Source organism: Pipistrellus hanaki (assembly GCF_964339955.1).
Source record: "Pipistrellus hanaki genome assembly, chromosome: 1".
Taxonomy (NCBI): Eukaryota; Metazoa; Chordata; class Mammalia; order Chiroptera; family Vespertilionidae; genus Pipistrellus; species Pipistrellus hanaki.
This window is the reverse complement of record NC_140503.1, coordinates 190,622,706-190,645,135: the sequence shown is the minus strand read 5'-3', so window position 1 is coordinate 190,645,135 and position 22,430 is coordinate 190,622,706. Positions and strand designations below refer to the sequence as shown.

Below are 22,430 nucleotides of genomic sequence, written 5' to 3'. Positions count from 1 at the left end.
AAAACACATATTTTTATTGATTTCAGAGAGGAAGGGAAAGGGATAGAAAGAGATGAGAGAGAATCATTGATTGGCTGCTTCCTACATGCCCCACACTGGGAATCAAGCCTGCAACCTGGTCATGTGCTCTTACTGAGAATCAAACCGTGACCTCCGGTTCATAGATCAACATTCAACCACTGAGCCATGCCAGCTGGGCTTTAGACTAACATTTTCATTGTGATGGATCTCTGCAAAATTTAAGAATCTTAGAGTCCCTAGATGTTAATAGCTTTATTATCACTCATGGGTTGGAAAATATGTTAAAATGAACAACTTTTAATGTGTGTGTGTGTGTGTGTGTGTGTGCGTGCGTGTGTGTGTGTGTGTGTGTGTGTGTGTGTTTATGCTTTGAGATAATTATTAAGTCTATAAATTGTGTTTAGTTCATACATGAAAGACAGTATATGTGGTTGTTAGGATGTGGATTGTGAAGGATTCAAATGTGGTTCATATATTTTCTTGCTATGTGAACTTTGGTAAATTATGTAACCTTGTGATGACTCAACTTCTTCATCTGAAAAATGAACAAATAATAGCATCTACCTGATAGGGTCATAAGGACACAATGAAAACTATTGTATACTTAAAAAGATAAAAGGAAGCCTAAAAACAAATGCTAGCAGTTAAAAATGATCATTTTTCCCCCATGATACACTTTACTGTATAATTTTGAGGAACCCTATGGTCACAAATACAGATATTTTGAAGAAAGAATATACACAATTACTAAACTTTGCAAAGATTTGATGGGAACAAAAATGTAAGGTACTTCTGTGGGCCAGTGAACTTACTTTGAAACAATTTAAATATTTGTCTTTTTTTTACTTTATGTAAATTGTCATTATTTGAAGAGGAGGACAGGACATAAATGTGAAAACATTCCATGTATACAAGAAATTCTTTTGAATTTCACATCTCTGCTTTTTCTGGTTTGGTCTTTTCTGATTTACATATAAGGTCATACAGTTAAATATGAAGGCTAAGCCTGTTCTCATTATTTACTCCAATTTATGCAACTAATGCATGATATATTTAGTCTAGGAAGCGTGTAAGCATAACAGCTCTTGATTGGGGTCTTTTAGTCTTGGCCATTCTGCCTGACATAGAAGCAAAAAGTGCTCTGGTGCAGGTGCTTTTCACAAAGTGGGTACACAAGATGTTTAGCAAATGAATAAGGCGGTGGGGGGGGGGGCAGGGAGAGCAAGAGAGAGAGAGAGAGAGAGAGAGAGAGAGAGAGAGAGAGAGAGAGAGAGAGAGAGAGAGAGAGGAGAACACCATTATCTAATGGGGAAAAAAATAAAAGCATATACTTTTTAGAATATTCTAATAGTAGTTATCTCTATTTTTAGCTCAATTCAATTTAAACTCTGTATTCCTTCCAAATGTTTACGTGGTTCATAGGACATTTAAGAATTCTAACTCAACTTGAGTCAGATGAAGCTCTCTCCATGACACTCCCCTGATTAACAACCCTTCCCGTTTCCCAACATCTGCCAGATGTGCCCGAGATACAGGCCAACCACCACTGGTTCCCAGAACACGTTCTTACCTCTCACCATTTTCCCTCCAGCCAATTAGGGACATTCAGCATGCCCTGAATTTTCCCAGAGAAGGAGTCATGCAGTGTTATTGCGAAATATTCTCCTTAGTCAGTTTTCAAATGACGGATTAGTTTGCATTGTGATTGTCCCTGAACTGTTTGTGTGTCTGCGTGATCATCTGCTCATACCAGGGCGGAGCCCCGCTGGTGCTCAGGAAAGCATGAATAAATCAAATTGCTTCTAAGTCTTCCGTCTCATTCTAAGCACTGGAGATTATATGAGTAGATAATTCTGTTTTCATTTATGCACAGCTCCTTTTATGTGATAAAAAAGGCTTGAAATTTGAATATCACTATATAAAAATGAAACATAAATGTCTTTTTGTTAGTCAACTGCTCCTACTGCATGGGAGGACAGACATGGAGAAAATGACTTTACTAAAGAATTGTCAGTTGTCAGAAGGAAGAATCTGCTGACAGTACAGGTTCTGTAATGTGTACGGAAACTACCCAATGAAATTTCAGTCCAAAAGCAGGGCTGAATCTTCTGGATAAAGGCCAATATTTAAAGTTCATTCTGGTGAACTTAAGGAGGATGGGATTCCAGAAATAATTAATCTTTGTTAAAAATACTGAAGGTGATTGCTCATTGTACCTATATATTTCCCCTTTGAAATTTATTTTGAATTAAATAGAATGACATCTTTTCTTTTCTGTTATGTAGCTCAAAATTGAGAAATTCCTGGTTACCTATGTTCAGTTGTGGGCGATTATAGGGATAGCATGCCGATGTTTTTTCATAGCCACAGAGCATGTGAGAAGAGTGCTGTGCTAATGTCCTTGTCTTAATGCCCCTTCAATCCACACAGGGGACCTGTGCTGAAGTGAAAGTTTATAAGTTGGGGATCTTTTCTGTCATGTCCTGTTTAAAGAAAGAGTCCTTCACAGTCACAAGGAAAGGCCTCACTCTCAAGCCAAGCATGGATCCTCGGATATCCCTGCATTACCCTCCAGGAGTTTTCGGCTCACCCGTCCTTGTGCAATTAAAGGTAAATATTAATAACTGGTGATTTCCTTCTTATAGATTGTGTGAGTCATCAAGCATGGTCCTCAAAGATGAAGATCAAAATATATATTGTAATAGCACAGTAAATGAATTCTTCTCTGGTACTTTTAGTCATAAAGTGATGATTTTAGTATTTTTAGTAATAAAGTGATGGTTTAGAACATATTGAATCTCACTGCAAAAGGAATCTCCACTTTATCACTTTATTTGAAAGTGTTTTTTTTTTTCTAGCTAGTTTTTGTATTGTTTTGTTTATGATGGTTATGAACAAAAATATATGTTGAGCATGATATAATTGATGCCAGGCACTAGACATTCATATGATTCAAGATTTCCACCTGAGAAGCTAGTCCATTAAAATATTTATAATTTTGAAAGTCTGGTTATATGTAATTATAAGACAGTCATTCTTGGGAAGAAATTTTTAAAGAATTCAATATATACAAAGGTGAGCAATGTAGATTTTAGAAGATACATTTCTTCAGTTTTCCCTCAACTCTTTCCAGGTTCTTCTATTTCTCCTAGTTGTTACCATAAAAGGTAACAAAGAAGAAAAGCTTTAAATAAAAGCTATTATGAATAATTAATTTTTATAAATATTTTTCATAAGCTTTGAAATTTTAGAATTATGTTAGCTATTTCTATTATTAGCTAAAGCAGTGTTTTCTTCTGTGAGAGAAAACACTTAAGTAAATATAGTCTTGTTTTTCTAGTTCCTAAGGATCACTTGATCTAACAATAGTTTTAATTAGAAATTACGTAAAATGCCTATTTTGTTTTCTAGGTCATTTTGTTGCCTACAATTAAAAGTGTTTCTCAGTTATTTATAAAAAAGGACAAGGAACCTAGATTTCACAAAGACTTTGTTAACAGGGACTAACTATTGTGCTTTTCAAAATAAATTAATGCAGCTGAGACCGGTTTGGCTCAATGGATAGAGCGTCGGCTTGGGGACTGAAGGGTCTCGGGTTCGATTCTGGTCAAAGGCATGTACCTTGGTTGCGGCATATCCCCAGTTTGGGGTGTGCAAGAGGCAGCTGATCAATGACTCTCTCATTGATGTTTCTAACTCTCTATTTCTCTCCTTTCCTCTCTGTACAAAATCAATAAAAATATATATATTTTAAAATTAATTAATTAATGCAATATTGATTCAGCCAGCAATATATAGAGAAATATATTAAAACTACGTTCCTTCCAAGTTTCAGAAAACTGGTTTATAAATATGCTGATACTTTATATCTTTTGTTAATTAAATATAGGAATATATTTGCACACAGGGTGTCCCCCAAAATGTATATACACTTTGAATGATTATAAAGGGTTTATTAACAAACTAGAGGCCCAGTGCATAAATTCATGCACAGGTGGGATCCTACCAGCCCACCACAATTGGGGCTGATCAAGCCTAGCCGGCCAGGGGAAGGGGTGTGGGCTGGCAAGCCCCACCCCAGAGTGGGGTGGGGGGAGCAATCAGGAGTGGGGCTAGATGAGGGAGGGGCTTCAGGCGGTTGGCCAGTCGGCAGTGCCCCCTGGTCGAACTCCCGGTTGTGGGGACAATTTGCATATTAGCCTTTTGTTATATAGGATAGTTCATTTTCAAAATTTAAAATAATTTATAGAAATGAATAATTATTTTTATTAATACCTGTTTTCAAACTGATGACCATTCTGGTTGAGGCAATGCTGATAAAGTGAAGCAATGGAATTGCAAACATCAGGAATCACTTCATTTGGTATTTGTTTGTGGACTTTTGCTGGTTTTGTACCATAAACTTTATCTTTTATGTATCCCCATAAAGAAACGTCTAAAAGCACTTTAGGACAAATTTCCTTTGTCCAACGCTTAGTCTGGCTTCACCCATTATTTCAAATCAGTTAAACTTGAAAAGGAGTGAAAATTGAATTATCAGTTGTTAAAGTATGTATAGCGGGGGGGGACAACCTATATATATTTTTTAGGGGGGACAACCTATATATATATTTTTTGTTTGTTTAGATCCAACCAGTTGACCCATCGCTGGTGGCATATTTAAGAACACAGCAAGATACTTCCTACTCGGTACTATCCACCAGCCCTCTGATTCATGTGCAGCACCCATCCACACATCTTTTCCAGAAGCCAGTCACTGTATGCCTACCTTGTTCTTCATACCCTGATAAGAAACATTTTGGGTCTGAGGTAAATCATAATAGAAGCGCCACTACCACAACAAAAGGGATGGTACCTTTATACTTCAACCGGTGAGTTAGATCCTCATATCTCTAACTGCCTTGATGGCAAACTAAGAAACATAAATGCCTGAAAAATGTAATCAGATGTCTTGTATTTAAATATTAGCATTAAAATATTATTACATTTTTAGTCTATAATAATAAAAGTGTAATATGCTATTAGACCAGACAGCCGAATGACCTTCTGGACATCATTCCGATGTCCTTCCGGATGAAGCCATGGCAGTGGGGGCTGAGACAGAGGTAGTTAGGGGTAATCAGGCAGGCAGGTATAGTGGGTAGGGGTGATCAGGCAGGCAGATGAGTGGTTAGGGGCAATGAGGCAGGCAGGCAGAGTGGTTAGGGGCATTGAAGCAGGTAGGTGAGCAGTTAGGAGCCAGCAGTCCTGGATTGTGAGAGGGATGTCTGATTTTCAGTTTAGGCTGGATCAGATCAGGCCTAAACTGGCAGTTGGACATATCCCGAATTGCGAGAGGGTGCAAGCCGGGCTGAGGGACCCTCTATTCCCCATGCATGGATTTTGTGCACCTCTAGTATAGAAATAAAATGTGGATCCATGAAGGGTAATGATTTTATGCTGTAATGGCCCAAAAGTATTATATACGATATAAAACAGGCAAAATTAGTCCTGGCTTTCAAAGAATTTGATATAGTTAATTACAAAGATGTGGTATGGAGGTTTTAATTTCTGTATTTAAAAGTATTCTGTTAGTATAGGAAAAAGATTAACTTGACCTTTTCCAACAAATTAAATTTGAGTCTATATTTACCATGTAGGTGGCTTCCTTCCTCTCCTGATGTTTGTAAATGAAACAAAATCCCCACCAAGAGTAATACAAATATATACTCTTGAGCTACCAGCCAGAAATAAAATTGCAAATGACATGCTAACACTGAATAGGGTACACTGAATAACAGTAAACCTGATCCAAGTTCCTGTCTTTCCTTTAATACTTATTTTATTTTCCTAATGAAAAACGGTAGAAGGGAATGTTTTTATTATCTAGTTCTAAAACAGTTAAAAAAAAACAAAAACAAAACAGAAGAGGGAGAAACAATTTCAGACATTTAATAGAAGTCACTACTATTAATTGAGAAACTAGTATGTGCCAGGTCCCTTCGGTATATTATTTCATTCAATCTCCTCACCATCTCATCTTCAATTTATTAGTGAGAAGACTGAGATTAAGGACTTGTACAAACTAGCTATGCCTATGAAGTAGTGCAACCTAGATATGGGCCCAGATCACTCTATTTGTAATCATGACTCCATAAAGCCTTTATTTATTTAGTTTAAAGATGTAAGGCTAGCCGAGACCAGTTTGGCTCAGTGGATAGAGCATCGGTCTGCAGACTGAAGGGTCCCAGGTTTGATTCTGGTCAAGGGCATGTACCTGGGTTGCGGGCACATCCCCAGTGGGAGCTGTGCAGGAGGCAGCTGATGGATGATTCTCTCTCATTGATGTTTCTAACTCTTTATCCCTCTCCTTTCCTCTCTGTAAAAAAATCAATAAAATACATTAAAAAAAAAAAGATGTAAGGCTAGAAATGGAGAAATGGGTCACCTGGCTTTCACATAGTGAGAATTACAGTTACCTGGAGAATATCAGAGAATTCTATTTTTTAAGTTTAGTAGTATCCAGGAAGGAAAATTTCCTAGAAACAATCAGAATAGACCAGGAGAAGATGAAAGGACAACAGGATGAAATATAAGATAATATTGAATGTGAACTGTAATTAAAAATAAAATAAAAAAGAAAGAACAGACTGAGATACAAAGATGATAAACTGAGATGAAAAGGGATAAAGGGATGATAAGAAACCATTTGAGGTGATATAACCTAATAATTAAAAGTACAATCCAAGAAGATATTCAAGCAGCCACAAAAGGATTAATCAAAGGCATAGTGAAACTTAGTTTTCTGATGCTGATTAAAACCTTGAGATAGAAAGTACTGAATGATTACTAGGCAAAATTTATGAAAAAGAAAAGACATAACATGAAAAACAGGAATGTCTGTTTAAATAAATATAATTCTATCAGCATCCATTCAGCAGAAACACATAACGAAAGAAGGAATAAAATTAGTGTAGCCTCAGTCTCATTCTTTGTCACACTAATTACCAACGGGGGGAGGAATGGACTAAAACTTTCAAAATTTTGAAGGTAAGATATTGTGGAATCAGGGTTATAACCAAGAAAGGAGTTTTTTTTTTTTTTTTTTTTTTTTCCTTTTTTAAAAACATAAGGGCTCACAAAAATGTACTACTCGCATATTTTTAACAAAGTAAATAGGTAAAATTAATTAACTAACTTGATAAAATAAAATCTAAGAGATTATTTTTTTAAAATCTGGTATTGCCTTAACCGGTTTGGCTCAGTGGATAGAGCATTGGCCTGAGGACTGAAGGATCCCAGGTGGATTCCTGTCAAGGGCATGTACCTTGGTTGCAGGCACATCCCCAGTAGGGGGTGTGCAGGAGGCGGCTGATTGATGTTTCTCTCTCTTTGATGTTTTTAACTCTCTATCTCTTTCGCTTCCTCTCTGTAAAAAAAAAAAAAAAAATCAATAAAATATATTTTTAAAAAAATCTGGTATTTAATATAAATATAAAAACAAAAGAAAAAAGAAGGAAAAATTGTTACAGTAAAGAGATAACAAAGAAAAAAAGAAAGTAGCACAGTGATGTTAAAGAGAAAAGTTGATGTAAATAAAACCATCAATTATATTAAGTAAATATAAATGTGTTAAATATAATATCTTAATCTTTAATATTTTACATTTGCATTTGGGATAATTTGTGTAGATTGATCATATATATTACCAATTTTGTCAACATTTGTTTAAACTGTTCATTTTAATCATTGTAATTCTCATTTAAAAAGACTGTTGCTAAATTTAAAAAATCTTTCTTTTCCAAATTCTTTTTTTTTAATTACACTTTCTATGTATTCCTTTAAAATTTTAGTCATTGTAAAGATATTCATTTTATGATCTTAGATTATTCCATCACGTACTAGCATAATGATTACTATAATATCTATTAACATGCTATCATCCAATACCTTATCTCTCATACTAATTTCATTCTCTTACCCTTAGAAATTCCCTTCCAAATATTGGTTACTAAGGGCCCAGTGCACAAATTTGTGCACATTGAAAAGAACTGTGGGCCACAAGGCTGCTGTGGGCACAGGGTCAGGCCTCGGCCCAGGCTCCGTGTCTTGCCTGGCCCCTCAAGCCATGGCTCTGTTCCCCTGTCTGCCAACAACTCCGCTCCTGCCACCACTGCTCCCATGTGCTGATGGTGTTGGCCCTGCTTGCACTTGCTGAAAGCACAGAGCCATTGAGGCCAGCATCAGCAGCAGCTGCGAGTGGGACTGGCGCCATCAATGGGTATGAGCAGTGGCTGCTGCCCTGACAGTCCCTCAGGAGTAAGGGGAGGTGGAGAAGCCCTCACGGGCAATTGTGGCCAGTACCTGCTCTTGGCACCCAGCGATTGGGACTGGCTCTAGGCGCTGGGTGCTGGCAGTGGGTACTAGCAGTACCTCTGGTGCTGGCAGCAGGTACAAATGGGGCTGGTGCTGGCAGCAGGTGTGAGTGCCCGGTGGAACCACGCACATGGGAGCAAAGAATTTTCAGTAACCACCAGAGGCTTACCCCAATGACAGCAATAGGTGCCCCACCTTGGTCTGGTGCCCCTGCTCACCTGTTCTACCATCCTGCTGCTGCCAATGCCCACCATGTCCCACGCATGCCCCCTGTGGTCAGTGCACATCATAGTGACCGGTTGTTTGGTTATTCCACTGTTCGGTTTATTTGCATATTAGGGTTTTATATATACAGTAGGTCCTCGGGTTACCCTGGAGATCCTACAATGCAAAGTAACGTGATTTAGTCGGAACCCACATACATAAGCACTTAGTCACTCACATGGAGCACATACACCGCAGTAATGAAGTGAAACAGTAAAAAAAAAAATTAAAAGAAAGATAACAATTGTTTACCTTTACTTGTGGTAAATAAATAATAAAAAACATAAAGCACATACATATATATGTTGAAATGATGGAAATTTTTTATTTTTTAATAAATAAATGGGAAATGGCATTGTAACCACAAATAGATGCACGTTGAGTGGAATGTAATCTGAGGACTCCTGTATAGATAATTTTTAATCAGATCAAATTTTCTTCCTTTCCCATCCACTGGGAGCAGTCTTTATGTGCTTCTTTGTTGCTTTCTTACACCAATGTTCAAAGAGATTTAGGTTGTTTTTTGTTGTTTCTCATTTCATGGACAATGCTGCCCTTTTGGGATTCCAATTTTATGGCTTAGTTCCAGCTCACAGCTGGAGGCTGTATCTAATGTGTCTCAATATATGTTAAGCATCAGCCCCCACACACCTGGTTGGTGGGGAGGAAAAGGCCGACCAGGGTGGGAATATCAATAGAATCAGTTCCTTATGTTCTCTGGGGAGATGAGAACATTCTAGCATTTTAAGATTCTTTCTTACTTGTTTTCATATGTAGGATATTCCCCCCACCAAGATTTTCATTTCCTCCAGGGGAACTGATTGCACCTCTGTGTCAGCTCTGTTCTTTATGCATATCCTGTTTCTCACTGTAGTATCAAGTTCTTTTTTTTTTATTTATCATTAGTCAGCAAAAGTATAACTTAGTACATACTTTAAAAATGTTAAATGAAACAAAATTAATGAGCAAATTTGTGGAAATGTAAATTATGTAATTAATTTCTCTGTACTATTTTTTAAAGCAATGTATTTAAAAAAATATGTATTTTTTTTTTATTGGTTTCAGAGAGGAAGGGAGAGATAGAAACATTAATGATGAGAGAGAATCATTGATTGATTGCCTCCTACATGCCCCCTACTGGCTATGGGCATATGCCCTTACTGGAAATTGAACTATGACCTCCTGGTTCATAGGTTGATGCTCAAACATTGAGCCATGACAGCCAGGCTACTTTCTCTGTACTTTTGACAATGCTAAATTGACATAATTATCATCAGTGCTAGATATGGCAGATGCATTTTTCTCCATCTAGTGGAGCATAAAATAATGAAATGAGAATCTATATCACTGTTTATCTATGCATTCCTCAAAGGGTGAAAGCCAGTTGAACATTTTCTATGGAAATAGAAACACAGTGAAGAAATCCATGTTTCACAACATGAAAAGATAAAAACTGGTTGAGGCCAAAACATAGTCTGACTATGAAAATTAAAACTCTTTATTGCTTCACATTCCTGCATGTCTGAATGATTTCTGGGGAAAAGATGAAAGTCATTTCATTGTGAGCCAGAAAAGATTTATTGACAGTAACAAAAGGGGAAATTTATTAAATAGAAACATTCCACATTATCCAAGAAATATTTTAAAGAGTTACAAGGAAAGAGTAGCTCATAAAAAAAGGTTATTTTTATATGATGCGATTGGATTCAAGATTATCTTATTCAAATGTATTATGTGAATCATACACAAGAATATTTGTAAAATATATGTAAAATAATCCTAATATATATAAAAAGCCAGGGCCTTCACGACCAGACTGGATGACTGAACAGTAACAACCACACAGCAGCTGCATGGCGCAAGCAGGCAGACAGAGGGGTTAGTGAGGAACTAACAAAGGACTGATTAGCAGGCTGTGTGGGGCCACCAGGTTGGTGGTGGTGGTGGGGGCGGGGTTGGGGTGACTAGGCCAGCGGGGGGAGGGGCAGTTGGAGGCGACCAGGCTAGTGTAGGGGGAACAGTTAGGGGTGATCAGGTAGACAGACAGGCAAGTGGTTAGGAGCCAGCAGTCCTGGATTGTGAGAGGGATGTCTGACTGCCAGTTTAGGCCCGATCCCCATGATCACGCTTAAACCTGCAGTTGGACATGCCCTTAGAAGTCCCAGATTGGAGAGGATGCAGGCTAGGCTGAGGGGACCCCTCCCCCCTGCACGAATTTCATGCACTGGACATCTAATATAATAATAAAATGGACAAACTGGTAAAGCTACCACATAACTAAAGAAATTAGATTTTACCCATATAATTGTGTCTCCTTACTTGCCCCTCCCCTATTTCATCCTCAGCCTTCCTACATAATTGCGCCTCATTTATACCAAAGTTAAACACATTTGAATTTATATTAGTTTTATCACATATTTTTATTCATCACTATACAGTGTCTTATTTGGCTTTGTTATGCTTGATAAAAGTAAAAATGGTATCCTACTATGTATAGTCTCATGGTATTGCCTTTTTATTTAGAATTGTGTACATTCATTTTCACGTCTTTATAAAATTCTATTACCTGCTATTTTATTTATCTACTTTCCTACTGATAGAAAAGGTTCTTTCCATTAGGTTCTTTCCATTATCAGTTCTATTTGTTTGGTTTTTTATTTGTTTGTTTGTTTGCTAATACAAATAGTGCTGATATATCTATTCTTGACTCAAAGTATATTTGAGCAAGTACTTATTCAGAGTAAATACCGAGAAAATGAATTGTTGAGTCATAGGGTATGCACATGTTCGATTTTACAAGTTTTACCAAATGGTAGAATGAAATTACAGATTACTCCTCATCTTCTCCAGCCTTGTATATTGTCAGATTTTATAATTTTGAAAATCTAATAGGTGTAAAATGAATCTCATGTGGTTTTTAAACTGCACTGTTTTGATTATAAGGAAAATTATGTTTATCAGAATTTTGTTGGTTAGGCATCTGTGTTTTCTTATATGTGAAATATCTGTTAATTTGTTTGCTCATCTTAAAATTTTTACCTTGATTAGTAGTGTTTCTTATCATATTCTCAATGCTAATCCTTTTGTCATTTTGTGGCCTGTATTTTCATATCTGTGTGCCAAATTTATTATATTTTCTTTAATGATTAGTGCTTTTTGTCCTGCTGCTAAAACTTTCCATATCCTGAAATTATAAAAATGTTCATCTTTGTTATCATATAATTTCAAGGGTTTGAATTTTTTTTGTCTGCAATTCATCTGAAATTGATGATTTTTACATACAGTGAGATGTAGGAATTTAATTTTCCATGTGGCTAACATATTCTCCCAGCATTGCTATTGAGTGGTTCTTCCTTTCACCAACAATCTGTAATGCTTCCACTGTCATATAACAAATTTCCTTATTCTGAGCTATTCCATGGAACAGTATTTTAATATAATTTTGAGCAAATCTAATACTGTTTTAATGATTACAGCTTTATTAGTTTATATCTGATAGTGAAATCATATCATATTCCTCTTTAGGAGAATTATTTTTTGACAATGTTGCCATTTATATAAAATATAATCAGTTTGTCAATGTCTACAGAACAAATGTTGGGATTTTTATTGTAATTACCTCTGACCTATAGGCTAATTTTGGGGAAAATAAAATATTTACCATATTGAGTCTTTATCTATTGTATTACAATAATACCAGTATATGCTTCTATTTGTGTGGTTCTCTCTTTTCCAATGACATGTTAGAAAAGTTGCTATATATGTACTACAAGGGCTTTGCTAGACATTTTTAGATACTTGATAGTTTAGGCTGCTATTAAAAATAGCATTTAAAATGTTTGCTTTTTACTTGTTGGAGATATATTTATAGACTAATATAGTGGATTTTCTACAATGGTATTGAAGTCAGCATCTTTCTAAACCTTCTCATTATTTCTAACATTTTTTTTGAGAATTCCTTCAGGTTTTGTATGTAAACTCTTACATCATCCTCAGTCAATGACAGTTTTGTTTTCCCTTCCAGTCATCACATTTAAGTTTTTAATCCATGTTGAGTTAATTTTTGTATATGGTTTCAAAAAGCAGTCCAATTTCATTCTTCTGCATGTGTAAGTCCAGTTTTTCCAAGACCATTTCGTAAACAGAGTATCCTTTTTCTATTGTGTTTTTGGCATCTTTGCCAAAGATCAGTCAATTATAGAAGTGTGGACTTGTTTCTAGGCTCTTGATTCTGTGCCAATTGGTCTATATGTCTGTTTTTATGTCAGTGTCATACTGTTATTACTGTAGCTTTGCAATATATTTTGAAATCAGGCAGCGTGATGTTTACAGCTTTGTTTTTCTTTCTTATGATTACTTTGGCTAGTCAGGTTCTCTTTTGGGTTCTATATGCATTTTAGGGTTGTTTTTTCTATTTCTGTAAAAAATGCCTTTGGGAATTTTATAGAGTTTGATTGAATCTATAGGTCACTTTGGGCAGTATGGACATTTTAATAATATTAATTCTTCCAACCCATGAGCATGAATGTCTTTCCATTTGTCTGTGTTTACATTTTCTTAAAATAGAATTTTGCTGGGTGCTTCAGTTACCTATCGATATTTCTGCATTTCAAACTATTCTAAACAACAACTATTTTATTATTTCTCATGATTCTGTGGGTTGTTTGGTGTCTCAACAGAGTGGTTCTTTTATTGATCTTGCTTAGGGTTTATTAAGCATTTCAGATATTTCAGTGTCTGAGGGTGGGAAATCCAAGATGGTTTTATTCACATGTCCGGAGCCTTGACAGTGAGAGCTAGAAGCCTGGGATCAGCTGATATGCAGAAATGGTTGGGCTTCTTTCTCTCTCCATGTAATTCCAAGGCCTTTTTCTTCCATCTGACTTCTCCATATGGCCTCTTTCTGCCATGGGTCTTTCCAGAAGCATAGCTGGACTACTTATATGGAGTATCAGGGCTTCAAAAGCACAAAAGCTGATGCTACTAGTCTTTCTAAATTCTGGAGTCTGAAATTATCATATCATCAGTTCTGTAACTTTCTACTGGTTTAAGTGAGTTTCAGAGGGAACTCTGGGTCATTGTGGGATAGTGCTACACAAGGGCATGAAACTGAGAGGTATGTTTTCAGGCATCTTCAAACTACGGCCCGCGGGCCACATGCGGCTCGCAGATGAGTCTCATCTGGCCCGCCAGGTTTTTTGGGCAGTGAGCGCAGCCGAGGTGTTACAGTAGGAATTAGTAGTTCATATAGTCCGGCCCTCCAGCTCTCTGAGGGACTGTGATCTGGCCCCCACTTTAAAAAGTTTGAGGACCCCTGCCCTATGGCATAAGATACTAGATTTACATTGATTTTTTTTTCTTATTTCTTTGGGGGATATTGTGCCATCGTATATGGATTTTTTAAAAAAATCAATGTTGTTAAGACTATAGTGAATTTCATTTTCATGACTTTATGGGTGATCTGCTTTATCAGCTGCTTTTCAGATCTTTCCTTGGTATTTGATGTTCTGAAATTTTTCTATTATGTATCTAGATATGAATTTAAAAGCTTTTTCTGAATGCAATACATTGTATACTTCTTGAAGAATTAATGTCTGTCTTTTTACTTTTCTGAAAAATCCTTATATGTTTTCTAATCAAATATTGCCTCTTATCCATTTTATCTAATTGGTACTTCTGGGTTTCCTATTAGATGTATGTTAGGCCATTTTTTTCTAGATTCCATAGTTCTTTTCTTCTCTTTCATTTTCCTTTCTCTGTGTACTATATCCAAAGTAATTTCTTCACAATCTAGTTCAAATGCCACAAACATGTATACTTTTATTTTTATTTTTTTAAAATATATATTTTATTGATTTTGTACAGAGAGGAAGGGGGAGAGATAGAGAGTTAGAAACATCGATGAGAGAGAGTCATCGATCAGCTGCCTCTTGCACACCCCCTACTGGGGATATGCCCGCAACCAAGGTATATATGCCCTTGTCCGGAATTGAACCCAGGACCCTTCAGTCCCCAAGCCGACGCTCTATCCATTGAGCCAAACCGGTTTCAGCAAACATGTATACTTTTAAAATAGACTTTTAACCTATCATTGAGTTATTATTTCCAGCAATTATACATGTTACACATTAAGATTCTATTTGCTTTTATCCAAATCTCCCCAGTCATTCTTGGCAGTCTCTTGCAGCCTACTTGTTTTATGATACTATCCTTTATTGTATTAAGGTTTTCATATATAGTTGTTTTTATTCTGTATCTACTAATTCTGAAATCAGTAGTCTTTGAGGGTGTTGCAGTTGCTTTTGCTGTCACTCGTGGTATTTACCTCCATGTGTTTGGGACTTTGTTTCTGAGCATGCATGGATGGGAATTCTGCAACGTGAATGGAGCTGTTTTTCTCCAGATGATATCTGTTCCTGTCTCTGTTGAGAACCAGGTGCTACTTCATTGAGACTGCATTAGCCTCCTTGAGAATCTTGGTTAAGATTTTAGTTGTCCTTTTATGGATGGAATCCCAAGAATCACAGTTTCTTGCTCTGTTCACTTGATTATCCCTTACTCTTTTCTTCTTCCATAACTATATTATTGGAAAGAAATCTGCCCTCCTAGTAATCCCATAATCCCTGTCCAATTGTCCTTTCATCTTCAACCCTATCTTCATACATTTTTTGGAGGGGAGTTTTGGACATTCCTTTATGATTCCTTCTGCTTATACAAGTCCAAAAATCTTTATATATAAAAGCCAAGTGACCAGAACAATGGAACAACCAAAATGACCAGTTGCTATGACACGCACTTTGGTGGCCAACTGGCCTGATTGGAGCCCTGACCGCCGCCCCCCCCCCCCCCAACCATCATGGCCCCTCTCCAACACCGACCTGGCCCTGATTGGCCCCTATCAGGGCGGGTGGCCAGACCCCAACCGTGTACAAATTTGTGCACCAGGCCTCTAGTATATTATCGATATAAAGCAGTTTTAGCAGGACCTAGTTTCTTTAGAATTGGGGGGAAGTGGGAATGTCACAAAGATCTTATTCTCAATTTATTATTTATAATCCTGGGTTTTGAATGTTAAATTTGCAATGTATTAAAGATTCAAACTACACAGAAAGAATTCCTTTTTACTTATTATATTTATTGACTAATAAAATGGTAAGATATTTAAAATATACATCATGGTGATTTTTAAATATGTACACATTGTAAAAGGATTTCTCCCATCTAGTTAGTTATCACATACATCACCTCACATATTTATCTTATTTGTTTATTTATTTATTTAGTTTGTTTGTTTATTTATTTTGGTGAGAACATTTAAATTATACCTTCTTAGCAAATTTCAATTAGATAATACAGTATCAATGGTAGTCACCATGTTTTTACATTAAGAAATAATAATTTTATAAATGGTAACCTCACACATGCCTTATTTTCCTTTGTACTCCACAGCCAGTACTATAATGTCAACACAGGTTGACCTTTAATAAAGTGAAATGATTTCAGCAAAATTCTGAAGCAAATGCTTACTGAACAAATATGACATTTCACACTTATTAAACTTGGAGGTAGTATACTAGAAATATTTTGCATTTATTGTATACCATTTTACTTAAAAGTATATAACATTACCTGCGTTTAAAAAAAACACATGAGAAAGAATTTAATTTTTCAAATAAAAAAGAAACTATCACTCAAAATAGCCAACACAACATTAAAGGAGAAGAAGAAAGCTGGAGGACTGACACTTCCTGACTAAAAGACTTAGTATGAAACTACACTAATCAAGACAGAGTGGTATTGCTGAAAGAATAGACAAGTAGATCAATGAAACAGAGAATTTAGCAATTGATGCACATAAATATAATCAATTGATCTTTCATAAAGGTGGCTTTTCAGCAAATGGTGCTGGGATAAGTGGACATCTAGACACAGACCTTATATCTTCCACGAAATAACTCAAATTGATTATAAGGATAAATATAAAATGCAAAACTATAAAATTCCTATAATATAATATCATAGGTAAAAATGTAGATGATCCTTGATATGGTAATGACTTTTTAGATATAACACCAAAGGTATAATCCATAAAAAATAATTGATATGTTGGACTTTATTAAATTAAAACTTATACTCTAGGAAAGACAATGAAAACAGAATGAGAAGATGAGCTACAGACAGGGAGAAATTATTTGTAAAAGACACATCTGACAAAGAACTATTGTCCAAAATATACAAAGAACTCTTAAAACTCATCAATAAGAAACCAAAGAACCTGATTTTTAAAATGGGCCAAACACCTTAGTGGAGAGATCACTAAAGAAGTTAACAGTTAGCAAATAAGAATATAGAAAGACTCTACATCATATGTCACCAGTGAGAAGCAAATTAAACAACATTGAGGTATCATGACATATTTATTAGGATGGCCAAAATCCAGAACACTAACAGCCTCAAATGCTGGTGAGGATGTAGAGCATCAAGAATTCTCACTTGTTGCTTGTATGGATGCAGAATGGTACAGCTACTTTGGAAGACAGTTTGTTGGTTTATTACAATACTAAGCGTAAGCTTTCCACAAAATCCAGCAATAGCACTCCTTGGTATTTACCCAAGGGAGTAGAATACAAAAACCTGCACAAAGATCTTATAGCAGCTTTATTCATAATTGCCCAAACTTGGAAGTAATTAAGGTGTCATTTAGTAGGTGAATGGATAAATAATACCTGTATAATAATATTAGTCAGTGCCCAAAATTAATGAATTATCAAATCACAGAAAGAGAGGAATCTTAAAAGCATGTTGCTAAGCGAAAGAACCCAAACTGAAAATGCTATATGATATTTTGGAAAAGGCAAAACTGTGGAGACAGTAAAAAGAATAGTAGCTGCTAGAGGTTGGGGTAGGGGAGGGATGAATAGGAAAAACATAGAGGGTTTTGAGGGTGGTGAAAATACTCGTTATTATACATAATGATGGATATATGTCATTATACATTTTTCCGAACCACAGAATGGACAACACTATGTACTTTGGATGATTATGATGTGTCAATGTAGGTCAACCAGTTGATACAAACACACCATTCTGGTGAGGGATGTTGATAATGGAGAAGGCTATGCATGTGTGGGCCTAAGATATATAAGAAAGCTCTATATCTTCTTCTCAATTTTTCTATGAGCCTAAAACTGTTATAAAAAAAATAAAGTGTAAAAAATGTTAAAAAAAATGTCCTGGAAAAGTTCCCAGGAATGTCTAGATCTACTTGTGGAAACAAAATAATGAGGTACTTTGGAGCAGAACTTTTTTGAGAAAAATCTCTGGACTGTCCTTTAATTGTGAGGCATTAGGCAGCCTGGAGTTAACATTTGTTGCTTTGTCTTCCCTGCCACTTTACTTTGGAGGAATTATATCACAAATTCTAAAAACTGTCCTTCGTATCAATGTGGATTTAATGGGATCTTTCATATTTTTAAATGACCCTTTTCATTATAATTGAGCACTTGACCCCAAATGGGCAGATTATGATACCCTAAATGCCTGGAATTTAGGACATAGGAAGAGTCTTGAACTCAAGAAATAACAAGGTCAGTTATTTTTAAATAAAAAAATTTAATTAATACAGGTTGATTATATTTCATGGAATTCTTAGTACATCAGAATGTTATCTTATCTCTGAGTAAAGTGCTATCACTGTTCTGCTATACTACTTGTTAAAATTTGCCAATAGCATACAGGGCGGACCAAAAGTAAGTTTACAGTTGTTCATGTGGAAAATAATACAGTAATAAATAATAATATAAGAATCTCTATGTTTTGTATACTCATAACCGTAAACCTATATTTGCCACACCTATATATAAATGGAAGCACTATTAGCAGAGTTCAGAACAACTGGGATGAGTAAGAATGCCACCAAATCATTTCATTTCAATATGAATTATATCTATAATAGTTAAGTCTAAATTTGGGGTGATGAGTGTGTTAACTAACTTTATTGTGCTAGTCATGTCACAATAAATATATGAATCAAATCATCACATTGTACACCTTTAACTTACACAATGTTATATGTCAATTATAACCCAAGAAAGCTGGAAAGATGAAGTCTAAATTTGATTTTTATATCATTAAGGACTCTTAATTTTAAGGGATAGGAAAAAATAAAGATTTTAAAAAATAGAATTCTTTGATGCATATCATTGAAAATATGGGGTTATATTTATCTTTCTGTATTTCTTGAACCAGAATGAACTCAGTGTTTCACTTTTCTGTCTTCTCTGGGCCAATTCCATTCTCAGTCATTCTCAACCTTTATACTGCAATGTGGCTACATTTTCATAATTCCAAGATCAGTGGAAAAAAGGAAGTTCTTACCCCACCACCCACCCTCTTGCATTAAACATAAAGATCCAGAGTGTTATTCTAAATATAAATCTGTCACAAACCCATCACTGAACAGACCACTGGGCCCACAGGAGGATCTAATATATGTCAGGTTAGCGTAGGTTATGGCAGGATAAGCAAAAATCTAATATCCCAATGGCTTATAACAACAGTGCTTATGTCTCTCACAGGCTATGTGGCTATCAGAGGCAGGGTGCTTCTTGGTCATCCTCACCCCCGGACTCACACTAACGGGCAACCACTGTCTGCTGCTGTCATAGTGGCAGAAGGAAGAGTTTGGCTGGACCCACATTAGCAATTATATGCTTCACCTCACAGTGACATATACTTCCTTTATTTACCATTCATTAACCAGACAGAACAGTCACTAGCCTTGGGGACAAGGAAGAACAACTCTACCATGTACTCAGAATGGGAAAATTGTGGTTTTGTGGAGTTTTTTTTTTTTGTTTTGTTTTGTTTTTGTTTTTTTCACAACAGCATTAATAAATATCTAATTCACTATTTGGCTCAGGTTATATACACACCTAGACCTTGGAGCATAGTCAACCCCACTACAATTGAGACCTTATATGTCCTCACAGAAAATTTAGTCTATTGGTAGAAAAAGGAAAGAGTTGCCATTAGAAAACCAAACCAAACCAAAAACCCCAATATAACATGTAATTAAGTCAGTTTCTAGTAAATGACCAAAGTTTTGGATTCAGTATGAGTGTATTTTCCTATGCTAGTAAATTATTAACATGAAAAAAAATAAAAGAGTTATAAATCAAAAACCAAAAACTAAATGTCATTTTTTCCCCATCCTCCTGATTTTAATCTGGTTGACTCCTGCTGGATCTAAAGTTTTCACAGTAGAGTTTTAAATCTAGTTCAGTTGCTAATATATAGGTCATAAATAGTTCAATCTGTGACACTAATATAGTTTTAAATCCATAACTAATTCTATTTATACTAATAAAAGAATAATATGCTAACTAGACTGGATGTCCTTCTGGACAAAACTATGGCGGGGCCAAGGCAGAGGCAGTTAGGGGTAAATAGGATGGCAGGGGAGAGCAGTTAGGGGAATCAGGCTGGCAGGCAGGGGAGTGGTTAGGAGCCAGCAGTCCTGGATTGTGAGAGGTTTGTCTGACTGCCACAGGGATTGAGCCTAAACTGGCAGTTGCACATCCCCTGAGGAGTCCCAGATTAGAGAGGGTACAGGCTGGGCTGAGGGACATCCCCTCTTGTGCCTGAATTTCATGCACTGGGTCTCTAGTTAAAAAATAAAGATGTGTGAGTCACACTTGGGTTTTCATTTTTAGTACCTACCTAAAATGGTTCTTTCCCTTAAAGTTGCAGCATCATTAGATTGGGGATTTTATTTTTCTTGCAAGATGTTCAGTACCAAGGGTTTTTTTTTCCTTTGGTTGTGAAGAACAGGTATCCATTTAAGTGAATTCAAAAAAAGAGGAATCTACTGTAAGGCTACAATAGGTAATCTCTGCTTTCTCTATCTCTAGGACTATGCTGATTTTTTAAAATATTAATTTTTCTTCTTTTATTCCTTAGCATCTGCCCTTCCATTTTCTTTCATAATGATCTCTCTGTTCAATCATTTTAATAGCCCAGGGCATGACAACCAAAGAACAATGACAAGTTACAATCTCTGGGCCTCTTAGTTAAATTCCAAAGAAAAAGAATCAAATTCACTGGGTGCTAAAAACTGGTACACTATTAGTCAAATAAGTTCTGACTGGGGAGAAGGAATCACATGGTACATATCACTGCTTCTTTCAGGGCTTTGGGTGGGGCCAGGTAAGCAAGAAGAATTATACAGAAAGATAATTGGCTATGACTATGGTAGGAATTAGGATGCAAATTTAATATCACTTATGGTTACTGCAATTATAAGTACTTTAAATATTAATTTATTGAATCCTATAATGAAGATACTATGACTGGTCTCATATTATAGACTAGAGGCTTGGTGCACAAAAATTTGTGCATGGGGGTACATGTCCCTCAGCCCAGCCTGCACCCTCTCCAATCTGGGACCCCTTAAAGGGATGTATGACTGCCTGTTCAGGCCTGATCCTACCACAATCCAGGAATGCTGGTTCCCAACTGCTTGCCTGTCTGTCTTCCTGGTTTCCCCTAACAGCTTCTGCCTGCCAACCTGATCACCCCCTAACCACTCCCCTGCTAGCCTGATTGATGCCTAACTGCTCCCCTGCCAGCCTGGTCACCTCTAACTGCCCTCCCCTGCAGGCTTAATCGCCCCCAACTGTCCTCCCTTGCAGGCCTGGTCCCTCCCAACTGCCCTCTCCTGCTGGCTATCTTGTGGTGGCCATCTTGTGCCCACATAGGGAAAGCCATCTTTGATCACATGGGGGCAGCCATCTTGTGTGTTGGAGTGATGGTCAATTTGCATATCACTCTTTCATTAGATAGGGTAAGAAAACTAAGATAGAGAGATTTAAAAAAAAAACACAAAAAAAAAACTTGCCAATGGTCATGCAGTTACTGAAAGTAGGCAGACTTGTTCGGAGTCCGTGGTCTTACCCTTCATGCTATACTACTACTCTACCATCCTAAAGCATCCACGTTTACATCAGAGAGTTTATTAATGTTTTGGGGGCTGTTCTCTTAACCCTTTTGCCAGTAGTAAAATGCTTATTCTCCAAAACTTATGTCGAATATCAGAAATGTCAGTATTTTCACTTTGTGAGCTTCCCTAAGCACCTTCCTTCTGCTGCTAAACCACCATGCACTGATTACCTTAATGACAACACGGATTACCTTGTCCTGTAAGGGGATAATATTATAATACTATGAGGTTCTGTAGAGCAAGGGTGATATGTTTCTTATCTTTGTATTCCTGGTGCACAGCATAATTAATGGCACATAATATGTATATACTTAATGAATTGTTATTAAATTATTCACTTAATGAAAAACATAAATGCATTAACTAATTTATGCTGTACAGATTTTACCAATTTCTCTTCTGCTATCATTACATAGGACAAAAAGTGCTTCTATAGGAAAACCCGGGAACAATGCCTGTGAATCTTTGAAATTACTGGGATTCAGAAGCCGAGACAGTGGTTGGTTTGGGCTTGATGGTGTTGCAGTGAGAACCGTGCAGAGTGGCTTGATATCATTTGAATTGTGTGAACACTTAGAGAGGTAATACAATAGTAAACAATAAAAGCTGATGGTGTTCTATCCCAATGTTTTATTATTGGTTTTACAGAAATGGGATCATAGGATTAAGTTGTTATCCTTCAGATAGGAATATGAATAGTCTTTTTGGGTGTGCTAAAAATGCAAACCAGAACTGACATGGGTATGCTATCTGTAATTTCATTTATGATAGTTTAATAACTGCTTTTGGA

The 22,430-nt window shown here is 36.4% G+C and overlaps 1 protein-coding gene across 1 annotated transcript in view; it reads left to right on the top strand.

The window, feature by feature from the left end:
* Positions 1-22,430, top strand: part of DTHD1 (death domain containing 1) — a gene marked incomplete at its 5' end in the record, with an annotated part of 60,655 nt that overhangs the window by 8,602 nt on the left and 29,623 nt on the right. The window contains 3 exons of the mRNA XM_084901446.1: positions 2,452-2,631; positions 4,648-4,892; positions 22,057-22,221. Coding sequence (XP_084757572.1) covers positions 2,452-2,631; positions 4,648-4,892; positions 22,057-22,221 — 590 coding nt within the window. The remainder of the gene's footprint in view (positions 1-2,451; positions 2,632-4,647; positions 4,893-22,056; positions 22,222-22,430) is intronic.